The 25962-nt window shown below is 39.7% G+C and overlaps 1 protein-coding gene across 2 annotated transcripts in view; it reads left to right on the forward strand.

The window, feature by feature from the left end:
- Positions 1-2830: 2830 nt before the first annotated feature.
- Positions 2831-25962, forward strand: part of rcan2 (regulator of calcineurin 2) — a 355743-nt gene continuing 332611 nt past the window's right edge. The window contains exons 1-2 of one of the 2 annotated variants that reach the window (XM_048531672.2): positions 2831-2934; positions 3580-3805. In XM_048531672.2, the coding sequence (XP_048387629.1) occupies positions 2861-2934; positions 3580-3805 (300 nt within the window). In that variant the 5' untranslated portion in view covers positions 2831-2860. Of the gene's footprint in view, positions 3061-3579; positions 3806-25962 lie in introns of both variants that reach the window. The other variant, XM_048531673.2, reaches the window with a different exon arrangement.

Consider the following 25962-nt stretch of genomic DNA (forward strand, 5'->3'; position numbering starts at 1 on the left):
ATAATGATGTAAACAAGAAGGCGAAACAGCCAATTATATTGAAGAATTCTCACAGACAGCAACCTTTGCAGTAAATTGATTTGAATGTTCTATTTTATTTAAAATCTTATAGTGTGCAAAATAAATAATTGGGACTTACATATGGATTAAAGTAGGTGAATTATGATAAATTTTTAAATGATTTTTAGTTATAAATATAATGAAGTGATATTGTAGGGGTGGAATGTGTCTGTAATAGCTTTTAAATTTTAAAAGGCTGTATTGGTCAATTCAGTGTGTATTCCATCTCAATTCAACTAGAATCAAAGAAGATTGTTGGAGGGCATGTCAGAAACATCATCAGCCATGCTGAAAAATGGGACCTTTTTGAAGCTGCTACATAGGACTGTCTGCATGTCAAACAGAAAAGGGTGACATAATATGCAGACCTTAACGATCCCACAACTAACAGATCAAAGTTCTGCTGTCCTGCCATAAAACCTGTGAACAATGTTGACTGATTAATCAAGTAACTAGGAAGAGGCAGCACAAATGTGATATTATTGTATTAACAAGACCATCTTCAATGATTAGGGACCCCAGAACATTAGTAAAAATGGTCATGACAGAAGCATTTACATCCTCCACCAGATCTGCCAAGTGGCTAATCACTCATCCGCTTCCTCAGGTCCCCAGTATCACAGATGCCAGTCTTTGTTCAATTTGATTCATTCCACATGGTATCAAGAAACAGCTGAAGGCACTGGATACAGAAAAGGCTAAGGGCCCTAACAATGTCCAGTAATCATGATGAATTCTTGTGCTCCAGAAAAAGTCACACTCTAACCAACAATTCCCGCACAGCTACAACAACACCTACCCAGAAATGTGAAAAGTAGCCATATTTCTTGTTCATAAAAAGCAAGTTAAATTCACACAGGCCAATTACTGCCCAGCGTCTCCTTGATCCTCAATATTAAGGTGATATAAGGTGTCATTGACAGTGCTATCAAATGATACTTACACATTAGTTATCTGTTCACTGGTGGTCAATTTAGAGTCTGCCAGGGCCAGTCAGCTAATGAACGTATTACAGCCTTGGTCTAATGTGGACGGAAGAACTGAACTAACAGTGGGATTAGATTGAATGCCTTGACATCAGAGAAAGGAAGATGGCTGTGCTTGCTGAAAACCAATTGTCTGACTCCCAGGACATCACTGCACAAGGTCCTCCAGTTTGTGTCTGGAACAAGCTGACAGAGGTGGCAATGGAGGCAAATAAAATTGTCATTTTAAGAAACATTTGGACAGATAAATGTTTGGGATAGGTATGGAGGGATATTTTTATTACTTTATTTGTTAATGGTATGAGTGTGTCATTGGCTAGGCAGCATTTATTGTGCATCCCTAAATGCCCACACGGCAGCTGATAATCAACCACATTGCTGTGTGTCTGGAGTCACATGTAGGCCAAACCAGGTAAGGATGGCAGTTTCCCTCCCTAAAGGACATTAGTGAACAATGGATTTGTGATCATCATTAGATTCTTAATATGGACCATACACAGGCAAATGGGACTTGATTAGTTGTGAAAACTGGCTTGGACAAGTTGGGCCAAAGGGCCTGTTTCTATGCCGTAAACCTTTGTGACTCAATGACTCATGCCCCCTGCCCAATTTTTTCAGCTACTTTACAATTGCATTTCCCTTCATCATAAGGTCAGAAGTGGGGATGTAGCAGATTATTGCATAATGTTCCGTAGCAATTGTGATCCTTCAATTAATGCAGCAAGATCTGACCGACATTTAGGTTTGGGCTGATAAATGACAAGCGACATTGATGCCCCAAGATGTCAGGTGATGATTATCTATCAACCAAACAGAATCTAAATATCCCACCTTAATAGTAAATGACATTTCCATCACAGAATTTCCTAGTATCCACATCCAGGTAGCTTCCATTGACTAGAAACCGAACTGGATCAGCCATTTAAATACTGTGGCTGCAAAACAGGACGGAGAGTAAAGTGTGGAGCTGGAGGAGCGCAGCAGGTCAGGATTTCGGGAAACATCAGCTTTCCTGCACCTCTGATGCTGCCTGATCGGCTGCGTTCCTCCAGCCCCACAACGTGTTATCTCTGACTCCAGCATCGGCAGTTCTTACTATCTCGCAGAGATTAGGACTTACGTTGTGGAACCTCCTCACTGTCTAAAACCAGCCACCATCTCCAAAGGCGCAACTCAACAATGTGATGGGTTACTTTCAACTTTCCTGTGTGGATGTTTCTGTAACAATATTCAATAAACTCAAGTCAAAGATAAAACATTTATTTAATTGGCACTCGCACCAAATAAAACAGAACATCCATCAGAGCCTCAAATGACAACATATGCTATGTCTCAAGATGCACATGTGCAACTCACCAATACTCCTTCGATAGCATCTTATAAACTCTTATCGGTTAGTTGGTACGGTATCACTGTAGCTGCAATGCTATTGGCTCAAAAGCGCAGAACTCTTTCTTTAACAGTACCGTCCGTGGGTGCAAGAAGGTTACTCACTACCACCTTCTCCAGGGCAATTAGGGATGATTGACAAAAGACGGCCTGGCCCGCAACGTCTACATCCCACGCTATGGCTTTTGTAGCAGTGCAGACCGATAGTTGAGAACGGACCCTCACAGAATTCGGCAAAACCGGTGCCAGCTGCAGACCCCGCCCTTTCGTTATGGACCCACCCCCTTCCAGGAACGCTCCGGTCACCGCGAATGCTAATCGGTCGATGCGCCTGTCAATCAGCGCCACCTGGAGCCTGCGTCCTCTGATTGGATGGCCCTGCAGTTGGGTGGGGAGGGAGGAAGGGAGAGGGGTGAAAGATGTGAATGAGTGCTGTGACCGAGGGAGGTTCAGTGAGCTCTCCAGGTGCTGCTGCTGGACAGAGGGAGGGCATACACAGGTACGGGGAGTACCAGCTCCGAGCGAGCGCTGCTGCCGCTGTCGAAGGCTGGTGTCTATCGTCGAGGTGGCAATAATTCATTCTCTTCAGTCCCGCCAGTCTGACAATCCGCTCCAGATCCCAAAGGTTCGAAATTTGCAACGGTGCTCACTGCACCAGCTCCAGTGGGATGTGTGAATAACGGCGCGGTGTCAGCACATCAATCGGAAAGAGGGGTTTCAGCTCTTCAGTGATAATAACTAGTCTCACAGTGTTTTTATGTTAAATTTCTTTTTTATTTCGGAGGATATATCCGGAACAGTTGAGTCATATTTTTAGGGTAAAAATCAATACGTAGGAAATAAATCAGGAATGAAATTTGCAACACCGTCACCAGTGAGGCGTTTCGTTTTGTGCAAGTTTTTGTGATGTCTTTTTTTTCTCATGGTCAGTTTCTGTTTAGACATTTTGGAAATCTCGCTGTTTCGAAATTGGTAAATAGGAAACAGTGCACTAGTTCCTAGAATAACATAAGTGCGTGCCATTGGAGGCTGATCATTTGTTATCGCTCGTATATAAGGCTCTGAGATGGTCATGTTTCCATTCAAGCGATGTCATTTCACGACTCGGTCCAAGACTGCACTTATTGTGTACTGTATTTTTTAGGATGAGAGGAGACGATCCGCTCGCTGGCATGAGGAACCTGAAACGGTTCAGTGATAGAGCTGCTGCCTGCAATTTTTTCCTGCTTGGGGCTGCAGACTTGCGCGATGCCAATGATCACATCCTCTCTCAGGAAGACTTTGACAAGATAACCGACTTCAACGACCTCCCGACCTCACTTTTTGCCTGCAACGTACATCAGTCTGTTTTTGAAGAAGAACAAGGAAGGGTATGTGTGACCATTGGTAATATGAATGCAGTTGGAACTGAAATCAAAGTGGACCAATGTGTTCCGGTGTTGTTTATATAATTGTTGCAAGTGCGTCAGATGATCTCAGACTATACGTGTTGTTTATTACCGACAGCGGAAATGATAAAGATTTTGTTGATAAATGCGATTGGAGCATTTTATTGGGAAGAGGCATGTGACACAGTAAAGATTTTATGAATTCAGGAGTTTTGATACGAGTTACCAATCTTCCAATAGGCCATTGACACACTGTCGAGCGTTTATTTTGGTGTTAATTGCAACATGCAAGTGGTTGTTGACTTGATTATCCAAGGAGAGCTTAAAATGTTGAACCTGCTACCGCATGTACAAGTTGAAATGAATGGCTTGGGTGCGTTTATTGTGAACGTAAACTCGTGCCTTTGGAAGAAAGAGATAGAAGGATAAGGTTGGAGGAAGTAAGTAGGGAGGAACCTGTTCAGGATAAACATCAACATTGCCCAGTTGGCTGATAGTACATCTTTCAGTGGTGTAAATTTTGCTAAATATTTCTGTAATAAGACTGCTCACAACCAAGACTGATTTATAGCAAAAGTATGGAAATTGTTGAGTAATCCATCTCGTCTATAAAGGCACTAGCTGTCCCAATGTGCAATGCCATGCAACACCAAATTCCATCTCATTCACTGAGAATTGAAAGTCAAGTTTTGTTTCAACACTACCCAAAAAAACCAAAACACAGTGATTTATGCTTAAAAGAAATGCTTCCATTTGGTGTTTGAAATCCCATGACTCCCTGACTGTGATACTTTACAGTTTTGTTAATGGAAGCTTAAGCCTGCAGTTGCAACGTGGTGATATGTTGCTCTAAATGACAAACCAAACTCATAGCTCAATCGGACAAGGTACAATATAAAGTACATGTAAACAGTGTACTATCTATAGCACATTGAGAGAAAACTACTGACCATGTGCTATTTTCGGATGTGGTGCAAAAACACTTCTATAGTTCTGCAAGGTTTACTGTCCAACAATCCAGCAGAAAGGACCTTTTGTGAAGAGTGTAAATGTTCACTTTGTTTCTAAAGTGTGACACATGATGCAACTTTAAAGCTTTAAAAATCAATTTTAGGACATATTGTTACAAAAAAAACAAACATATTGCAATATATAAAAATCCACACATGCATTTATACTTATTACTGTTATGTGAATATGTAGACTATTGTTTATATAAAACCATTTGAAATTCAATAACTAAGTGTAAAATTAGCTTTATTTTCATTTTCTCCCAAATTATTTGCCATATTGAAATACATATCCAAATAAGGATTTAAGCTCTTAAATATAAGGCTATTACACTCCCAAAAATAAAGTAATCTATTTTTGTTCATGGGTTGAGTGACCATTTTTAGCTCCCAAGTGAACACTACATAAAATATGTAAAAAATTTTGATTCAAAATGAGTTCCAGATTTTGAAAGTGCAGGCCCTGTGAATTCCAGGATGAGTAGTATTTACAGAGCTGTTTTTAGTAGAATTTACTAAAAAAAACCGCAGTAATATTTTCATGTTATTGAAATAGTCCTTGGTACATTGAGAGAGAGGCTGAATTTCCCATCGCTGCGAAGCAATTTCAAGTTAAATGACCAATTCCTTGAAATTAACTCTGTTCAGACATGAAACCCTTTCACTGAATCCTTAGTTGGCAATAAACTTTTTCAGCCTCTAATGTATCTTTTATTAAACCCTTCTAAAATAAAGGGAATTGTATCTTCAACATGTTGAGTATAAAGTGTTTCATTTAGAATAATTAGATAACAGGAAATACCTGAGTGGTGAGTTTAATCGGTGTCCTACAGTACACGAACAATGGTTGTTCAGTTTGCAAGTTTAACCTGAACTCCAAATGTTGGGCTGTATATTCCAAATTACTTTCAATTATGCCTACTTGAAATGCAATTTGATTGAGTGTTGCTGTTTTTATGTTGAAGTGTTGTCCATGTCCTTGCTGCCGGCTGTTGCTCAAAAACAAAAACCAGTGTTTGTTATTGTATCGTTATTACAGGTTTAGCAAGAAGTAATACTTGAATCTCTGATTTAAATAGGAAACCGAGTAGCCAATAATGCAGTTTAATTGAGTACCATCATTTTCAAAGTAAATCACGTACCCAAAATGATACAGTCTCCAAGCATTATGAATGAAGAATAAAATTTGCACAAATAAAATAGCTATCGTTGGCACAGGCTAACTCAGGCAAGTAAGGTACATTTGGTAGTCTTAGAAGGCATTCCTAGGTCTCCTTCCCAAGTACACTTGGAATTGGAGCCAATAGGCTTCTTTCCGGGAGTAGATGCAATAATGTGCAGAGTATGGTACTTAACAAGCCAATGGTCTTAGTGGAGTGATAATGGGAACTGCAGATGCTGGAGAATCCAAGATAATAAAATGCGAGCCTGGATGAACACAGCAGGCCCAGAAGCATCTCAGGAGTTGCTTCCTAAACTTGTAAGGCTGAATTTTTCACTGTATTGTTTTGAGTTTAAAAAAAAATTTTGTCTTTTTCCTGGTTATGTGACTGGCCAGTTGCAAATAATGGATTTCAGCTGTAGCAGGTCTTTTAAACCAGAGATTTACCAAAATTGCAACAAGTAACTTTACCTTGGAACCTATCTGTTGGGCATCAGGAAAAAGCTAGCATTTTTGCTCATTGCCCAGTAGACCAAAGAAACCTAGGTGGCAATTGATATGTCCTTGTTCGGAGTGTCTTTAAGAGGTATTGTATCACAAAAGCGACTGATAGTTCTCTGGTGCAACAGCATGGAGAATGAAAATGATGTCTGCAGTGATACCATTCAAGTTGGCAATGAAGTGTTAGAACCATGTAAAGTGTTTGAAGTTCAACCACAGCTTTGCATATAAAGCATGGACATTTCCAAGTGTGAATCTATGCATAAATGTAAATAATTCTTGAGATTTAGCTTCTTGATAATTTCATTTAAAAATTAAGTTAGTACGTAGAAACATAGAAAATCAGTGCTTGAGTGGCCATTCAGTCCGTCGAGTCTGTACCACCATTTAATATGATCATGGCTGATCATGCAATTTCAGTATCCCACTCCCATTTTCTCTTCATACTCCTTGATTCTTTTTGCTGCAAGAGCCAGGTCCAGCTCCCTCTTGAATATATCTGATGAACTGGCCCCAACAGCATACTCTGGGAGAGAATGCTACAGGTTCACAACATATTGAGTGAAGAAATTCTTCTGTATCTCAGTCTTGAATGGGCTTATCCCTTATTCTTAGATTGTGACCCCTAGATGTGGACTTCCCCTGCATCAAGTACATCTTTCCTGCATCTAGCCTGTCCAGTCCCATCAGATTTTACGTGGTTCTATGAGATTGCCCCTCATTCTTCTAAAAACCTGTTTAAAAATTAATGTAAGCAATAGTAAATTCTCATTTATGGATTGCAAAAAGGATAATTTAAAAGAAACATCATCAAACACAACACTTCTAGCAGAAATTCACTATTGTTCACATTGCATCTGGAAAAGATGTCCTGACCAGCTTCAAAATAACCATCTTGATTAATTTTAAAAATGCTTTCATAGGTTTTAGGTATCACTACAAGGCCAGCACTTGTTTCCCATTACTAATCTTACTTGCATTGAGTAGCGTGCTAGGTAGTTGAGAATCAATGATACTGTTGTGAGTCTGGAATCACATGTTGTCTAACCAGGCAAAGATGACAAATTTCCTTTTCTGATGAGGGAACAAGATGGATTTTATGAATAACTGATGATAGTTTTGTGGTAACTATAACCTGAACTGGTTTTACATTCCAAATTTAATCATGGAATTTAAATTCCACCATCTACTGTGATGGGAGTTGAATCCATTTGCATCAAAGGATTAGACTGGGCTTTTGGAAGACCAGTTCAGTTATGTTACCATTGCACCACTCTATTCCTGGTTTATTGCGATACTTATCCTATCGTTGGATAAATTGTTCAGGTAGAATTATGGTAGCTATTTTAGAACTCTTGACAAATCAATTCAAAAGCATCATGGTTAAATTATTATCCCATATTTAAATAGACATATATCGATCCCAGAGTGCCTGTGATTCTCTGAAAACATGTTCCTTACTGAATTTGACAGTAAGAATTAAAAGATAATAACAGAACTAGAACATTTTTACTACCCTACATACAAGTTTAAATTTGCATGGCACATGATACAATTTTGTAATTTGTCAAAATAAGCATATGTGTTTTCTCTTGAGTGTGAAATTCAGCAGCTGCGATAAGTTAAATCTAACCATTTGTTATGGTAACTTAGGCATCCTAGTGTCTTAAATGTATATCTGACTGGCTTCTGCAGTGGTTACATATTAGAACGAGCACCAAAAACGTGAAAAGGAAGCCCACTTCCTTGCCAGAGTCACATTGATCATAAATCGCACTGAGCCATATCTGATGTGACAGGAACCATTCATAAAATATGTGTGCAATAGTAAATGTAATTTCATAGAATAAATTGATACGTTTCATTGGGGCACAAACTCCTGTACCTCTGTGTATCTGTATATGTAAATTTGTTATCAAAGTGTATTTTTGATAAAGTAGAAATAACTATGGTAACTTAGATTTGCAGAATCATAGAGATGTAAGCACAGAAACAGACCCTTTATTCCAACTTGTCCATACCGACCAGATATCCTAAATTAATCCAGCCCCATTTGCCAGCATTTGGCCCATGTCCCGCTAACCCTTCCTATTCATCTACCCATCCATGCCTAGTAAATGTTGTAATTATTAAAACCCTTAAGAGTTATGACTTGACTCTCTAGCAACATTTAATTTTAGAGTGGGCAATTATAATTTAAAACTTTTTAAAATGTTTTGACAAAAACTGCTGCCAGTATGAACTGATTTGAATGATCCTGAGCCATGACAAATGATAAATTAAATGACAAATCTAAACCACAATAATTATAGATATAGTAACATCACCTCCTTAATTAGTGTATGTGCACAGTACTTGATTCTGAGTTTTTGCTTGAAAGAACAGAAATATGTTGATGCCCTCAGATTGCTCAATACCCAACCCAAGGGTAAGGAAAGCACTAAGAAAGCCTAGTCCATAGCCATAATATGCTGGAGATGAGCTAGATTTATAAACAGTGAGATTTCTGCTGCTCAGTTGCACTGCCAGGAGTACAGGAAGAAGCTGTAGAGGATCATGGCTGACCTGATAAAGTAAATCCTAGGATTTTAGAACACAGAAGGGACCCCAGGAAGCAAAGAGGGAGGCATGCATTTAAGGATCTGTTGGGTGTAGAAGGCAGGGTAGTGACATCTTTGCAGTGTGGATACCTCTGGCGTGTGCACAGCATCTCCAAAAGTGATGTGCTGTCCCTTCCTGCCTTTTCTCCCAAATGTATTTAGATATTCTGTGCCCACCTTTGTCCAACATGTTATACCAGCCATATTTTGGATTGGCCTGCATATTATTCAGGTTGATAGCTTACTAAATTGCCTGAATTGCTCCAATTACTTATTTAAATATGACAGACAGGCAGCCAATTTTGCATTCATCATACTAGCATATTATTAGCGTAAGCTTGGAGTTGTGAAGATGGTGAACTAGCCACCATAACTATTTTACATATCCCAATCATCAAAAAAATGCACATGTAAAATCCACTTTACTGGGTTTCATAGAAGAATTAAGGAGTAGGAGGGAAGATTTCAATGCTGTCATTTCTTGTGCTCTGAAAAGACCTAATCTTGCACCAGATCTATTTCTAATTCAGTTTCAATGCCTGTGAAAACTTTGGAAGTAATTTGCCTAACTCACCTAGCTGAAAACAGGATTTTTCGGTTGGCTGACCAATTTGCACTGCTGATGGAGAACTAAATCAAATGATAAAAAGAATTTGTACCTGACTCTCTCCCGCCCATTTTATTCCCACCAGGGAAGGTGACAATTTTGTTTTTGTCAAAATTAGAGTATTATTTTTACAAATAAAGGAAAATTGCTCCAATATTTGGAACAAAGTCATATTAATCTTATGACACTTCATTTTAAAATAAATCATGCAATCAAGTTAAAGTTAAAATCTAAAGATGTGGCTCATTGATGCTTTCTAAATCTTAATAAAACAATGGAGTCAGAACGAGTTGTCAGATATGTTGTTACTTTTTAATAGACGTACCTGGGTCATAATTGAATAAGCCTTGGACACAGGTGTTGGCATGTTACAGGACCTCGGCAAATGTCTAAGTACATGAATGGTTTAAGAGCAACAATGCCCCTGGTGCACATATTTTATAGTGAAAAAAAACACAGATCACAACAGATCATAGCACAGATTGTAATGAACTCCTGTGACTTTGTGACCAATGCCCATTCCTATAAATGACTGAATGCAGTTCAGGTAATTTTATTCCAAACACAGTCAGATTTAGGTAATCGCAGAGTATTGTTCATGCTCACAGCATGTTTGTTGTGACGTGTCAGACCATCTCTGGTTTCAAGATTGATGCGTGATCCAAGGTGTACTGATCCAATTCCAATTATATTGCATTGGGAAGTGGGAGATTTCACATTAAGCAGGAATATATTGGATACAGTTAAATTCACCAATATTGTACTTGTGAATTTTGATTCCAAAAGTACCATATTATGAGAATACAAGTCTTTTAACGATCTTCTGCAGAGCAGAATTAATCCAATATGGACCGTTCACTATTCAACAGCAAGTTATATTCAGACAGGCGATACTCTTTTATTTGCTTAAAGAAGAAGGGTTTGATATACCTGACATAACACGGTGTGAAACTGGATGAACACAGCAGGCCAAGCAGCGTCAGAGGAGCAGGAAAGTTTGATGTTTCGGGCAACCAGAATGTAATCAATTAACTTTTTTAAAAAAAACACATTTGCATTATTTCTGCATTGCCATAAAGTTTTTTTTTGTTTTAAGTATTTTTCAAAACTTAAAAAATAGCCCATGAAACAATGTCTAATGAAAATAGTGTTCTTTAAAGAAAGATTTTCAATGATAGTATAATTGCAAATAAGTAGGTTATACTTTTATGGCTGATCTAACATGGACAACCAGACCGTGGTACTGGACAGAACAGTGGCGTCAACCTATGGAAAATATTTCCCCTGTACAGTAGGTGAATTCATAAATGCATTCTTCATGGAAATATATTCTTCCTTAAACGTAGATGATTTTTTTTCAGAATCAACCTGTTCAGAGATATTATTACACTGCTGTGTCTTGAATCCAGGCCCTTCGGGCCAAGGGTAGGGACACTCCCACTGCACGACAAAAGGACTTTTTTGGTTCTTAACCTGTTTTCTAATCAACCTGTTCAGAGTTGGTATGACACACCTATAGAGCAGATGGCTCTTGAACCTGCATCTCTCGGTCCTGGAATAGGGACATTGCCACTGCGGATAATATCACACTTTACCATGTTATACTCAATCTTCAATATTGGTGGCCACTCATTTAACCTATCTATATCTCTCTATCTAACCTCTTCTAGTCCTTCTGATAGCCTATATTCCCATCTAACTGTATCTTCAGCAAATAGCAACATTACACATGGTCTCTTTAGTCTAAGACATTAATCTCATTTGTAAGTAGCACAATGGGCTGAATGACTTCATGTTGCATTGTATCGTTCTAAGATTTCGATTGCTGTACTTCTCCTGCCTTTAGTTTTGGCTCATTGCAATGAGCAGACTAGGTATCTGCTCAAAGCTGGTGAAGTTCTTCTTTAAGTGGCATGATTGGAAATGATTCTGGGGTCATTGTTGTTTATTATTTATGTAAAATGATTTAAACTTGAGGAATTGCTGCTATTTGCTAGACAGACACATTCGCCAACTTTAGGTACATTTAAGTCGTCATTGGATGAGCATATGGACGTACATGGAATAGTGTAGGTTAGATGGGCTTGAGATCGGTATGACAGGTCGGCACAACATCGAGGTCCAAGGGCCTGTACTGTGCTGTAATGTTCTATGTTCTATTCTTCTTGGATCACCTGGTACAACAGAAGAAAGAGGCCAGAATAAAGTAAAAACTGTTTTTATGTCGGAATTTTTATTAAAATTGATTATTATCATAACTTATATTGTAGCCTTTCCCAGCAGCAATACAAATATAAGTTCTCCATTCCTGATAAATATTTCTTTCATAGTCCATTTCCAAAGCTACTGGTACAGCATATAAAAATAATATGTATTTCTTCCAGTCTCAATAAATATTTAAATCAAACAGTGTTATACTTTTCGGGGATGTTGCTATTTTTTGTACACAGCTGAGATTCTAGAACTGACAGCTGTTTGATCTTGGGGAAAAAACCTGAAAGAACTGTGGTGTTGGAAATTGGAAATAAAAACAGAGATTGATGGAAAAAGCTCAGCAAGTCTGGCAGCATCTGTGGAGAGAAATCAGTTAACATTTCGGGTCGAGTAACCCTTCCTCAGAAGTTCTGTCAGATGCTACCAGACCTGCTGGGCTTTTCCGACAATTTCTGTTTGTCAGCTGTTTGATCTTGTTGATCTTGTCTTGATTCAGCTATTTGTTGCTGACTGGAGGAAAATTGTATTATCGTGTTTACAATCCTGAAATGTGAATTGCTGTGTATTACTTAGGAACCTGTCATATAATTGTGGAAAAAACAGTTTAAGATGTCCTAGTGCTGTTAAGTTAGTGCTTAAACGATGTGCAATGTATTTTCACTTGAGTGCAGCCTAAATACAGGTATTCCTGGCACTTAGAAATTTCTGTTTGTGCTGTAGATTTGTTTTTTCTTTCCACTTGTTTTGTTCTTCTCTCAGTGAGCCCCAAATTATGACCTCTGATACTAGGTGAGTTGCATTGAAATGAATTTGAATTAGAGAACAATTATTTTCTCCTAAAATAAGTGCTGCTGGTGTCTTGCATTTAGTGAATCAGCCCTATTCTTTGTTAAATGTTGTGGGATAATGTAATTGAAGGTGTTCCTGGTCTGCAATCATAAAGGTTTGAAGGACATATTTCTAAACTGTGATTTTGTAATTATTCTTTAGAAGAGGTGACTCTGTTTTATTTTGAAATATATTCATGGAAAGTAAGTACTACCGGTCCTATAGTCCATCTCTAATGTCCTGGAGAAGGTGATGGTGAGCTGCCTTCTTGAACTGATTCCATTCCTGGAGTGCAGAAACACCAACAATGCTGTTAGTAAGAGAGTTGTAGGATTTTGATTCAGTGACTATGAAGGAATGGAGCTATACTTCCAAGTCAGGATTGTGTGTGCCTGAGAGAGGAACCTGCAGGTTGCAGTGTTACCATGCATCTGCTGTCCATGTCTTTCTGGTTTGTAGACATTGCAGATTTGGAAGATCTTGCCTAAGAAACCTTTGAGTTACTGCGATGCATTGTTTACAGACTGCTGCCATTGTGTCTCATTGTGCCCATCAAGAGGGCTTTTTTGTCCTGGATGGTATTGTGCTTCTTGAGTGTTTTTTGGATGTACGTCCATGCAAGCAAGTGGCAACTATTCATCACACTCCTGACTTGTACCTTGTAGATTGTGTACAGTCAATGGGGAGGTAAGTTACCTGCCACTGAATTCTTGGCCTCCTACCTAATTTTGTAGGTACAGTATTTATATGACTGGTTCAGTTTAGTTTTGGGTCAATGGTAACCTTGACAATGAGGGTTTCAGTGATGGTAATACTATTGAATTTCAAAGGGCAATCTTTAGTTTGTCTGTTGCTTTGAGTTTGCCTGGCACCTGGTGTAGTGCAAATTTTATTGGCACTTATCAGCCCAAATCTGGATTGTGTCCAGATCTAGCTGTACTTGGACAAGAATTTACATCTGAGAAGTTGTGAATAATGCTGGACATGATGCAATCATCAGCAAACCTCCTACTTCTGACCTTGTGATGGACAGAAAATCATTGATGAAGCCATTGAGATCATTGGAACTACACTGAAGAACTCCTGTGGAAATGTCTTGGAGCTGAGATGACTGACCCCCGACTATCGCAATCACCTTCCTTGAGCCAAGTATGACCCTGATCAGTGGAAAGCTTCCCTCCTGATTCTGTTGATTCAAGTTTTACTAGGGACCAAGGGCAGTCACCCTCTTGTCACCACTTTTCAACTGTTGCTGTAATCAGGTTAGGAGCCTAGTGGCCCTGGTGGAAACCGAACAGAGTACCAGTGAGCAGGTCTTCGGTCCGCCTCCCCCTCTCTCCCTATTTATTCCAGTTCCCTCCCCCCATCCCCCTCTCTGATGAAGGGTCTAGGCCCGAAACGTCAGCTTTTGTGCTCCTGAGATGCTGCTTGGCCTGCTGTGTTCATCCAGCCTCACATTTTATTATCTTGGAATCTCCAGCATCTGCAGTTCCCATTATCTCTGAGGTTATTTCTTTGCAAGTGGCACTTGATAACACCTAGATGACTTCTTCCATCTATCTGCTGGACAGTAGTTTGATAGGCAGTATTTGCCCAGGTTAGATTAGTTGTGATTTATGTATACAGGACATAAGCGGGCAGTTTTGCACATTATTTAGTAGATGCCTGTAGAGGCAGAAACCCTCATAATGTTTTAAGGAGTATTTAGATGAGCACTAGTGAGCTACAAGAACCACTGCTGATTGATAGCATTGACCTTGTCCAATATCAAGGAGCTGTTGGTAGTGGAAGTAAACATTAACTTCAGATGTTTTCCAACATAATCTAAGGAAACTGACACTTCAAAACAATTATATTTCATAAACCTCATAACAAATAGAAAGCGAATGCACATCTGATTGTGTGTAGGTCCTTTCCAGTGTGGTTAACTCTCTTTTGACCAGTTCAATCTCACCTTTCTAAATTAGATGCACCCATAAACTGAATAACTTACTCAGTAGTTATTTTGTATTCCATCTTCAAAATGATGCAACCTGGATTTTCCTGCACCTGAATAGTATGAACATTGGCTGCCAGCCCTTTATTTTTACACCTTGTTCTAATTGAGTATAAATACACAAAGCAAACACGAGAAAAAAGCTGTTGATACTGAAAATCTGTAACAAACACATGCTGGAGAAATTCAGCAGGGATGGTGGCATCTGTGGAAGAAAGCAGAGTTAATGTTTTGAGTCTGGTATGACTCTTCAGCTACAAATAGTAGTCTCTTTAAGAAAAGCAAACACATCTCAAAGTAAATTTTAATATCTTGCAGCCATTCTGATTTTTTTATTATGTTTGGGTCTGTTTGAGTGGAATTGTTTCCCAATGTTGCATGTCAATGAAATGATGTAGAGATGGCCAAGGGAACCATCCAGCTTCTGTTGTAATCCTAAAGTCAATTTCTGTCAAAAGACAATCAAGGAAAGAATCAGAAGATGGTGTTTTAATATTGCTGAAATTTTTAATCTCCAATTTATCAAGAATCTTGTTAGCTCAGAATGCATTTTTCTCATTCATTATAGCACTGCATTCATTGAGAAGAATTTGCAGTTAAGATGGTTACATGGGTTGAGAGGAAACGTGCCAGCTAGTAGAATCACAAATACTGTAAATGTAAAGCAAGTGATAGAACATAGAACATTACAGCACAGTACAGGCCCTTCGGCCCTCGATGTTGTGCCGACCTGTCATACCGATCTCAAGCCCATCTAACCTACACTATTCCATGTATGTCCATATGCTTATCCAATGACGCCTTAAATGTACCCAACGTTGGCGAATCTACTACCGTTGCAGGCAAAGCGTTCCATTCCCTTACTACTCTGAGTAAAGAAACTAGCTTAGAATTTGGAGAAAATTGTTGACAAAATCTGATAAGGTAATGATGGAGAATTCCAGCAGTATTTCCTCACTTGTCATTGGCGTCAATATTATACTGGGAGATCCATAAATCAAATGGTGACAGTGATGATAATGAAAACTTTGACTGTACTGTTAGCCTGGAACACCGCAAGGAGTCATTAAAGTGATGGATTGGAGTAAGAATGGCATAAACACATTTATCTACATCAGTACTTTTATAATTAAAAATAAACTAATATATGTTAGATATTTATTTTGAAATCTTTGTTAATGGCAATCCCATGTATTACTTTAAAGTGTTATTTGTTCATTTCTGAATTTTTAGATCATTATTGGAACCCAATTACATATTTATATTGTTGCAGCACTTCAGGAACATTGTAATATTATGTCAGGGTCTCATTGTTGATTTTACTGCTCTGTCCTTGGTTTAGTCAATAAGTGGCTGCAATCCTACAGTAAGTTGTTAATTCTTAATTTTTTCTGAACAACTATGGCTGGGATATATTCATCACTATGAAGCCTACATCATAAGAATAATCTTTTTAAAAGCCAAAAATCCACGAGAAATTAGATAAAATGTGTGATAGATACTTCATTTTTCTTTAAGAACTTCAATTATGGACAAGCTCTCCTTTGAATTAGGTAAATCAATATCTCTATTTTTTTTTGGTCAAAGCAATTTCTACTGCACAGAATTGAGAGATTCTGTGGTACTTCTGAACTGTTTCCTTATTAGATGATATGCTTTTGAGATTGATGGGTGAGTTGAAATGGTTCGCAACTGGAAAGTGTAGTTGCTTGTTGTGAACTGAGCATAGGTGTTCTGCAAAGCGGTCTCTAAGCCTCCGCTTGGTTTCCCCGATGTAGAGGAGGCCACAACGGGAACAGTGGATACAGTATATCACATTAGCAGATGTGCAGGTGAACATCTGTTTGATGTGGAATGTCTTCTTAGGGCCTGGGACTGGAGTGAGGGGGGAGGTATAGGGGCAGGTGTAGCATTTGCTTCTGTTGCAGGGAAAAGAGCCAGAGGTGGTGGGGCTGGAGGGGAGTGTGGAGCGGACAAGGGAGTCAGGGAGAGAGCTGTCCCTCCGGAAAGCAGATAAGAATAGGGAGAGAAAAATGTCTTTGGCAGTGAGGTCAGATTGTAGATGGCGGAAATGTCGGAGGCTGATGCATTGGATTTGGAGGTTGGTGGGCTGGTACATGAGGACGAAGGGGATTCTGTTTTGGTTGTTATTGCGGATAGGGGATGTGAGGGATGAGTTGCGGGAAATGCGGAAGACACGGTCGAGGGCGTGTTTGATCACTGTGGAGGGGAAGTTGTGGTCCTTGAAAAAAGAGGACATCTTGGGTGTTCGGGAGTGGAATGCCTCATCTTGGGAGCAGATGTAGCGGAGGCGAAGGAATAGGGGATGGCCTTTTTACGGGAAGGTGAGTGAGAGGAGTATTCTCGGTAGTTGTGGGAGTTGGTGGGCTTAAGATGGATATCGGTTTCCAGGTAGATGCCAGAGATGGAGACAGAGAGGTCCAGGAAGGAGAGAGAGGTGTCAGACGGTCCAGGTAAAGTTAAGGTTGGTGTGGAAGGTGTTGGTGAAATGGATGAACTGTTCGAGCTTCTCGTGGGAGCACAAGGTGGCGCTGAAACAGTCATCAATGTAATGGAGAAAGAGATGGGGCATAGGGCCAGTGTAGCTTTGGAGGAGGGATTGTTCCACATATCCTACAAAGAGACAGGCATAGCTTGGGCCCATGTGGGTACCCGTGATCGTTCCCCTCCCCCCCACCCTTTGTCTGTAGGAAGTGGGAGGAATTGAAAGAGAAGGGAAGTTATTGAGGGTGAGGATGAGTTTGGATAAGCGGATGAGGGGGACTGGTTGGGCCTGCGGGACAGGAAGAAGCGGAGGGCCTTTAGGCCATCTGCATGGGGAATGCAGGTGTATAGGGACTGGATGTCCATGGTAAAAATGAGGTGTTAGGGACCGGGAAATTGGAAGTTCTGGAGGAGGTGGAGAGCATGGGTGGTGTCACGGATGTAGGTAGGGAGATCCTGGACCATGGGGGGAAAATGGAGTCGAGATAGGTGGAGATGAGTTCGGTGGGGCAGGAGCAGAGGGAGACAATGGGTCAACCAGGTCAGTCGGGTTTGTGGATTTTGGGAAGGAGATAGAAGTGGGCGGTGTGGCTTGGGGAATGAAGAGGTTGGAGGCTGTGGGTGGGAGGTCACCTGAGGTGATGAGGTTGTGAATGGTTTGGGAGATGATGATTTCGTGCTCAGGGGTGGGGTCATGATCAAGGGGGCGATAGGAGGAGGGGTCAGAGCGCTGGCGTCTGGCCTCAGCGATGTAGAAGTCAGTGTGCCATACCTCAACTGTGCCTTCCTTGTCTGCAGGTTTTATGGTGAGGTTGGGATTGGAGTGGAGGGAGCGGAGGGCTGTATGTTCTGTGGGGGAGAGGTTGGAGTGGGTGAGAGGGGTGGAGAGTTTGAGGCAATCGATGTCTTGACCACAGTTCGAGATGAAGAGATCAAGGGAGGGTAGGAGGCCTTGGGGTGGTGTCCAGAAGGAGGGTGTGTGATGGAGGCGGGAAAAGGAGTCAGTAGAGGGAGGGTTAGGCTCACAGTTAAAGAAGTAAACGTGGAGGCGGAGGCAGCGGAAAAACTTCTCACTGTCCAAATGAGAGTTGTATTTGTCGATGTGTGGGTGGAGGGGGACAAAGGTGAGTGCTTTATTGAGGACTGACCGTACGACCTCAGTAAGGGGGAAGTCTGGGTGGGGGGGGATGGTGAAGATTTTACAGGGCTGAGTGTTATTGTCTGGAGATGCTGGCAGTGAAGGTGCTGCTTTGTCTGCTAACAGTGTAGCCTTTTGATACAAATGTTTCAATTTTGGTGCTGTGTGCACCTGCAAACCCGCAGACCCCCTTTGTGAATCTCTAAAACTTGAAAAACAGCATCATTTTTTTAAAGGGACCACGTAGCATTTTACAAACACCAACATTTTACAAACACCAAATTCTAACGTTCTGCCTTCCAATCCACAAGTACTTTGCCTAATTTCTCAACACCTCCCCCCTTAAGAAAAAAAGTGAACCATTCGTCTGAAAAGATTTTTTTTTGTTTTTTGAAACCTTTATGCCATTACTACTAGACCTATATCTTATTAATCTAGTATTACATACTTCATACTAATTCTACATATATACAACATTGAACGCCACCGTTTCTATCTTGCATAAACATTTTTCTTTTAAACCCACAATAAAGCATTAGCGATAATATTTTCATGACCCGCAACATGTACAATCTAAATTAATTGCTTGTAAAATAAGACGCCAATGAAATAATCTGGTGTTCTTGTACTTAAATCTTTCTAGAAATGTCAAAAGAATTGTTATCAGTGTACGCAGCTGCCTCTGCATTGTTTGCAACGTAAATATTAAAATGTTGTAAGGCCATTGCCAAACTCAACACTTTTTTAATGGTTGAATATTTTTTCTGGTGGATATTGAATTTTTTTTTTGAAAAATAACCGATTGACCTCTTAATTCCACAATCATCCTCCTGTAACAACACAGCTCCAACACCGACATCCTACTGTAACAACACAGCTCCAACACCTTGTGTCTGTGGTGATATTGAAGAGTTTCAAGAAATTTGGCGTGGCTAAAACTGGTACGGTGATTAACACTGCTTTTAAATTCTCAAATGCCTCCTGGCATTATTCCGTCCACTGATATCTCCTGTTTTCATTAACAGATCCATCAGCAATGCCACTAAAGTTTGGCAAAAATTTCCTGTAGAACCTGCTGTGTCCTAAAAAAAAGTAACACTTCCTTCTTCAAGGATGGTCTTGGAAATTCCTCAATGGCCTTTGTCTCCACGTTTCTGTGTGTCATCTGCCCGTGTCTGATGTTGTGCCATAAGAACCTCACTTCGACCTTTGAGAATTAGGTTCTTGCCAAGTTTATGACCAACTTTGACTTCTGTAGTCTCTCAAAGAGCTCTGCCAAATGGTTCATGTGATCTTCTTCCGAATGGCTAAAGATCACAAAGTCATCTATATAGATGGAACAATTAGTCAATCCTGCCTCAATTCTGTTGATAAGTCTTTGGAAAGTGGGCGGTGCATTTATCATTCCAAAGGCCATGAGTTTAAATTGTTATATCCCATTTGGGGTTACAAAAGCAGAAACTTCTTTTTATTCTCTCCGACAAAGGTACTTCCCAGTAACTGTGAAGTGAGTCCAACTTTGTAATATATGTGGCTAGTCTTAATTTTTCCACAAAATCCACTAGCCTTGTGTGTGAGTCAGATTTTGCCACAGTGTGACTTTCTGATAATCTATGCAAAATCGTTGAGTATTGTCAGGTTTGGGAACCAACACATTTGGTGAACTCCACTTGCCTTGACATGGCTCAGTGATGTCTTCTTGGAGCATTGCTTCCACTTCCTTCTGAACTTGCACTGCTTTGAGAGGATTAAGCATGTAGGGGTGTCTTTTAATTGGAACTGTATTCCCTACGATAACCTCATGTGCTAGAGTATTAGGCCTCCCCTTTCTATTTCTACATATATCCTCATAGGACTGTAACAAATCTTTCAATGCAGTTCTCTATCTCTGGGACAGAGAACTCATTACCCGATCCCATTCTTTAAGGACGTCCTCATTATTCAGTCTGTTGTGAGGCACGTCAAAATCCGAATCATCTGGATTTAATTCCTCACTCTTGAGGCGCAGTAACTAATACCTGTTTTTCCGGTTCCCTTTCCCTGTCATAGCAAGGTTTCAGCACGTTCACATGCCATACCCGATAAATTTCTTCCTATCTGGCATCTTTACTAGATAATTCACCTGACTTAATTTCTTCTCAATCTGATTGGGACCACTGAACCTTGCTTTAAAGAGATCTCCTACCACTGGTAACAGCATCAACACTTTATCCCCATGGGCAAACATATGAATTTTAGATTTCGCATCTGTTTCTTGCTTCATTATGTGATATACCACCTTCAAATGTTGTCTAGCTAATTCACCTGCTCTGTTTTAATTTTTCTGTCACCTCAGATACTTAATCCAACTATGAGAGCTCTGATTTTGGACCTATCAACTTTTTTTCTTTAATTAATTTTAAAGGCCTTCTTATTTCATGTCCGAATATCAATTCAAATAGAGTAAACTGAGTTGATTCATTTGGAGCATCTCTAATAGCTAACAATATATATATAGGATGCTTTTATCCCAATCATTTGAGTAATCCCGGCAATAAACCCTCAGCATTGTCTTTAGGGTCTGATGCCACCTTTCCAATGCTCCCCTGGGATTCAGGATGATGTGCACTGGATTTAAAGTGTTTGATGTCAAAATTATCCTTGACTTCCTGAAATAATTTCAGTAAAATTGGATCCTTGAACTGATTAAATCTCTTTTGGCAGTCCATAACAGGTAAGGAAAGCAAGCAACTCTTCCACAACCTTTTTTGCCTTGACATCTTGGAATTGTTTCCAAAAACTGGTAGACACATCTATTATGGTTAGTAAATACTGGTTCCTACGTTTTGCTTTTAGGAAGGGGACCTACACAATCAATCATAATGCACGTGAAAGGTTCTTCAAATGCAGGGATTGGCATCTAGTTTTATTACTGTTTTATTACTGGTTGTGACAGGTACGGCAAAATTCAACCACATCTTTATGTAATCCAAGCCAATAGAAATACTTCTGTATCTTAGCCTGAGTCTTCCTCACTCCTAGATGACCTTTTACAGGTGATTTGTGTGCTACCCACAATACTTCCTGTCAGTGTTGCCGGTTGAATACAATCAGGTGAACTTCCACCCATTTCTTACCTGCACTAACCTGCCGCAGTCTCCATTTCAGCCTTAACATTTACTCTTAAGGTAATAACATTCTGGAACACATTCTGATTCCTTTTCCAAGTAGACTTCATGGTATAAATCCTTTATCATCTCTTATTTTTGTTGTAGGTCCATTAATATTTCAGAACTAAACACCTCTGCCTGATTCTCTATCTGTTTTAGTGTTTCCTTTATCACTTCAACAAACAGAGTGTCTGCCTGCCAATTGGGCCTCAACTCCTTCATCTTTTTCTTTTGTTTTCCCTTCTTGTTTAAGCTTATGGCTGTGGATCCTGTCACTACACAGTCTGGAAAAATTCCAGGGTATTTACCTTTTAACTCCTCAATTCTTTCGGGTCTCTCTGCTACAATGGACATCAGCCCCACTTTGATCCAGCTATATAGATTCCAAGTACAAACTATATTTCGGGAATAGTCACTGTTTTAATCACTCCCACTTTCACTTCCCCAGTCTTGATTTGGACTTTCTAGCCGAATCTTACAGAGGGGTACACTAATTCCCTCTCCATTTATTTCACAGATTATCACACTCTCAGGCAGCATTTCAGAAGGAGTGCAAATATTTTTATCTCTTTCTGTTAGAGTCTGACCAACTCCCAAATCTCTAAATATGCTAACTTCTTTATCTACTCCCCATCTTCTACCTGAGTAAACCTTACCCAAACAGGTGAAATCTTTCAAAAGATCAGGTCCTACGTTATTATCCAGCCTGTGACTAGGCTGTGCACTCTCCTGCAGCTCCTTGACTTCTCTTGGGATTTCTTTCACTACTTCAACTAATTCCACTGGCTTAGCTTCTTTTACCACATCCTTTCTCCAAGTGCCTCTCTTAAACCACCGGCACTGCAATTTTGTGTGTCCCATCTTTATTGCAGTGAAAACACCTGGATCTTTAATCTCTTTTCCACCCTCTTGTGTTTCTTTTTTCACATGTGGTAAACTGTTCTCAGTGTGATCTACCCTTTGCTTTTCATTTAAGCATCCTTCTCTTTCACAATTTCTATCCCTCATGGAATGAAATTGCTGTCGGAAGCTAGATTTCAGTTTGCGCACCAATGTGTACTCATCTGCCTTCTCAGCAGCTCTTCTTGCTGTTTAAACCTTCTGTTCCTCAGCATGAGTTCATATCACTTCTGGAAGGGAGTTTTTAAACTCCTGCAGCAGAATAACATCTCTAAGATCCTCACATGTCTGTTCCACCTTTGATGACAAAGTGTAGAGCTGGATGAACACAGCAGGCCAATGTTATCTCAGATTCTCCAGCATCTGCAGTTCCCATCATGTCTCTTCCATCTTTAATGTTCTCGCCTATCTCTCAAAGTTACTCTATTTAATTCTTTCAATAATTCTTTTGATACAAGTCTGACCTGTTCCTTTCTTATATTTCTGAACTATTGTCTATATGCTTCCGATACCAATTTGTATGTTCTCAATATAGCCTGTTTTACTCCTTCATATTCTCTTGACACCACCTGGGACTGCACTGCAAACACCTCACTGCCTGACTCCCAACTTGGTCTGAATTAAAAATATCCATACAGTCACTAGCTAGTTCATCTGATTAGTCAATTTCTCAAATGAAATGAAAAAAGCTTCTACATCTTTTACATCAAATTTTAGTAAAGCTTTGACATATTTGTGTTTATCCCTGCCGGGCTTTTGGCTACAATGAGTCTATTCATTATCACTTTCCTCCTCACTAAGCCCACCTTCTACCTTCATCTCCATCCTTTTATATTGACTTTCCTGTCTAATGGTCAACTTCCGAAGTTCGAACAGCTCTCTTTTTTCATGTTCAAGCTGCTTCATCTTTTCCAGCTTGAACAATATTTCCCTTTCTTCCTCTTCTGCCTTGGCTATCCTTTCTTTTTCTCTTTCCTTACCTTTTTCATCTGCTTTCAACTGTAATTCAAACTGCTTCAGTTCCCATTTTTTGTCTCACTCCAAACTTTGAAGTTCATTTTCTAACTCCAATTGTCTTATTTGCAATTCAGTTTTTTTAACTCCACTGCACTTAACTGTTTCTCTGATATACCTAAATGCCTGACTAACTCCATTACAAATTTAGGTTTCTTCTTATTCCTAGTTAAACCCAATTCTAGCCTGTCTGATAATTCTGAAAATGTTTCCTTTTTCTGTCTTTCTAAACTTTCTTGGCAAGTTTGAGAAGCATCTTCAACCTCAAGAACCTCTCTAGCAATGTTAGTAGCCGTTTCCCCACTTTTGATTTAACCATCAACAAGCAACCAAAATTAAACAAATTTTCCACTTCTCACTCAAGTTTTATTTTAAGATCGAGGACATTAATCCCCAAGTCTGGTCAAATCGGCTGGGACCTTTCATACCTTAAATCTGTCCAAATCTGCCATCGGTCCAAATCCATTCAGATTTGTCCAGATCCATCCAAATCCCAATATAATATTCATTTCCCGATATAATGTGCCGTAACCTGACTAAATTCTGGACCCAATCTGTCCCAAACTGTCCAGATCCCGGACTTGAGCTCCTGGTCTGTTATAAAGGGGAGATTAAATAAAGAATAAACCCCAAGCACATTCTTTGTAATCAACATGTAATTTATTTAGCTAGCTCTAACAGTGACCAAACCAACTAAACTATTCGTAGATCTTAGAATCCTTACAGAGTGGAAACAGGCCCTTCGCCCCAACGAATTCACACCAACCCTGAGAGCATCCCTGAACACGATGGGCTGTTTAGCATGGCCAATCCACCTAACCTGCACATCTTTTTGAGTGTGGGAGGAAACTGGGGCACCAGATGAAACCCACGCAGACACAGGGAGAATGTGCAAACTCCACACAGTCACCTGAGGGTGGAATTGAACCTGGGCCCCTAGTGCTGTGAGGCAGCAGTGCTAACCACTGAGCCACCATGTTGCCATTACCAAACCAAATAAATCCCTTCTAACTACTAACTATTCCTGAATAAAACAAGATTATAATAGTATGCTGTTCCAATAAATACAGTTCCCATATTAATTGAGATGGAGCTCACTCTAAGGCTTTCAGAATTCTGTGAAACCTAGTGATCCTTTTCAGTTAGAGTGGAGACCTGTTCTCTTGGCAGATGACAATTGGCTCCTTCCTGATTTTCCAAATGCCCTCCTCTTTTATATCCTTGATGACATAACAGTTTCTTACGTTAGGATTGGTCCTATGTCAAAGCCGTCAGATTTAAATTTAATTGGTTTTTGTTATCTCAGAGGCTGGTTTAAATTAATTGGTCAAAATCAAACACCTGTTGCCTTGGTAAAAATGCTGCTTTGTGTACTAACAGTATAGCCTTTGGATACAATTTTTTCAATCCAAGTGCTGTGTGCACCTACAAACCCACAGACATCATTTTTGAATCTTTAAAAATAGAAAAAGCAAATCATTTTAGGGACCATGCACTGCTTCCCCATAGCATTTTACAAACAAACAACAACATTTTACAAACACCAAATTCTAACGTCCTGCCTTCAAATCCACATGTACTCTACCCAACTTTGCAACAGTAGGCATCAATCCCCATTATGTTAATGAAGTGTTTCCCCAGGATTTAACGTGCAATCATAGAGAGGCTGTGGAAAGTGCTGCTTAATTGCTAGCTCAATGCTTCTGAATTAAATTCCTCTTCAGAAACAGTAATGGAATGTAATAGATTGTGCTTATGAAAATGTATTGAAGAATAAGATTGAATTAGGGAATTTATAAGTATTAGTTTTCAAGCTTTCAATGTCTTTTATCAATCAGTACTAGATTTTTACATTTGTTGCCTACGTGTAATCTTTAGAGTCTAATGCCAAAAGCTGGAAATCTCATGGATCTAGAATCAAATTCTGTGCCTGCACTGACTGCAATGTTTGGGCCTCAATGTTCGAGTAATCTGTGCAAAACCATTCTAGGCCTTGAAGCTCTCCCTGAATTTTGTCATACCCTTAGCTTTTATGTATCGCACAAGCTGCAATGGCTCTCACCAAGTAAAAGAAGGGCAAAAGAAGTTAACATCAATCTGTAATAAATTCAAAGATATGGCCACGATCCTTGAACTAATCAATTCTTTTCTTGATAGTTGCACCAAATCTAGGAATAATACAATACATTTATCATGGTTGTTCCTTCAACATTTTAAAAGGGGACACTCTGAAATGTCGGACAGGACTGCTGGCTGCTGCCTGATGAGTGTCATTGGCAAGTACAATATTTAATGTGCTGGAATGTATTCATAGACAAACGGAGAATTGATTTTTGCTTAAAATTCCTGAAGCTGATTAATTTGGCTCATTTGCATTGGAAATATCAGTTCCAGTTCTGCCTGTTACTGTGTAATTTTCCCATTCCAGATTTCATAGTTTTGAAAATGTAAGACTGAGAGACTGGAATATAAGACCATAAGACAAAGGAGCAGAAATTAGGCTATTCGGCCCACC

This window comes from Stegostoma tigrinum, chromosome 4 (assembly GCF_030684315.1).
Source record: "Stegostoma tigrinum isolate sSteTig4 chromosome 4, sSteTig4.hap1, whole genome shotgun sequence".
NCBI lineage: Eukaryota > Metazoa > Chordata > Chondrichthyes > Orectolobiformes > Stegostomatidae > Stegostoma > Stegostoma tigrinum.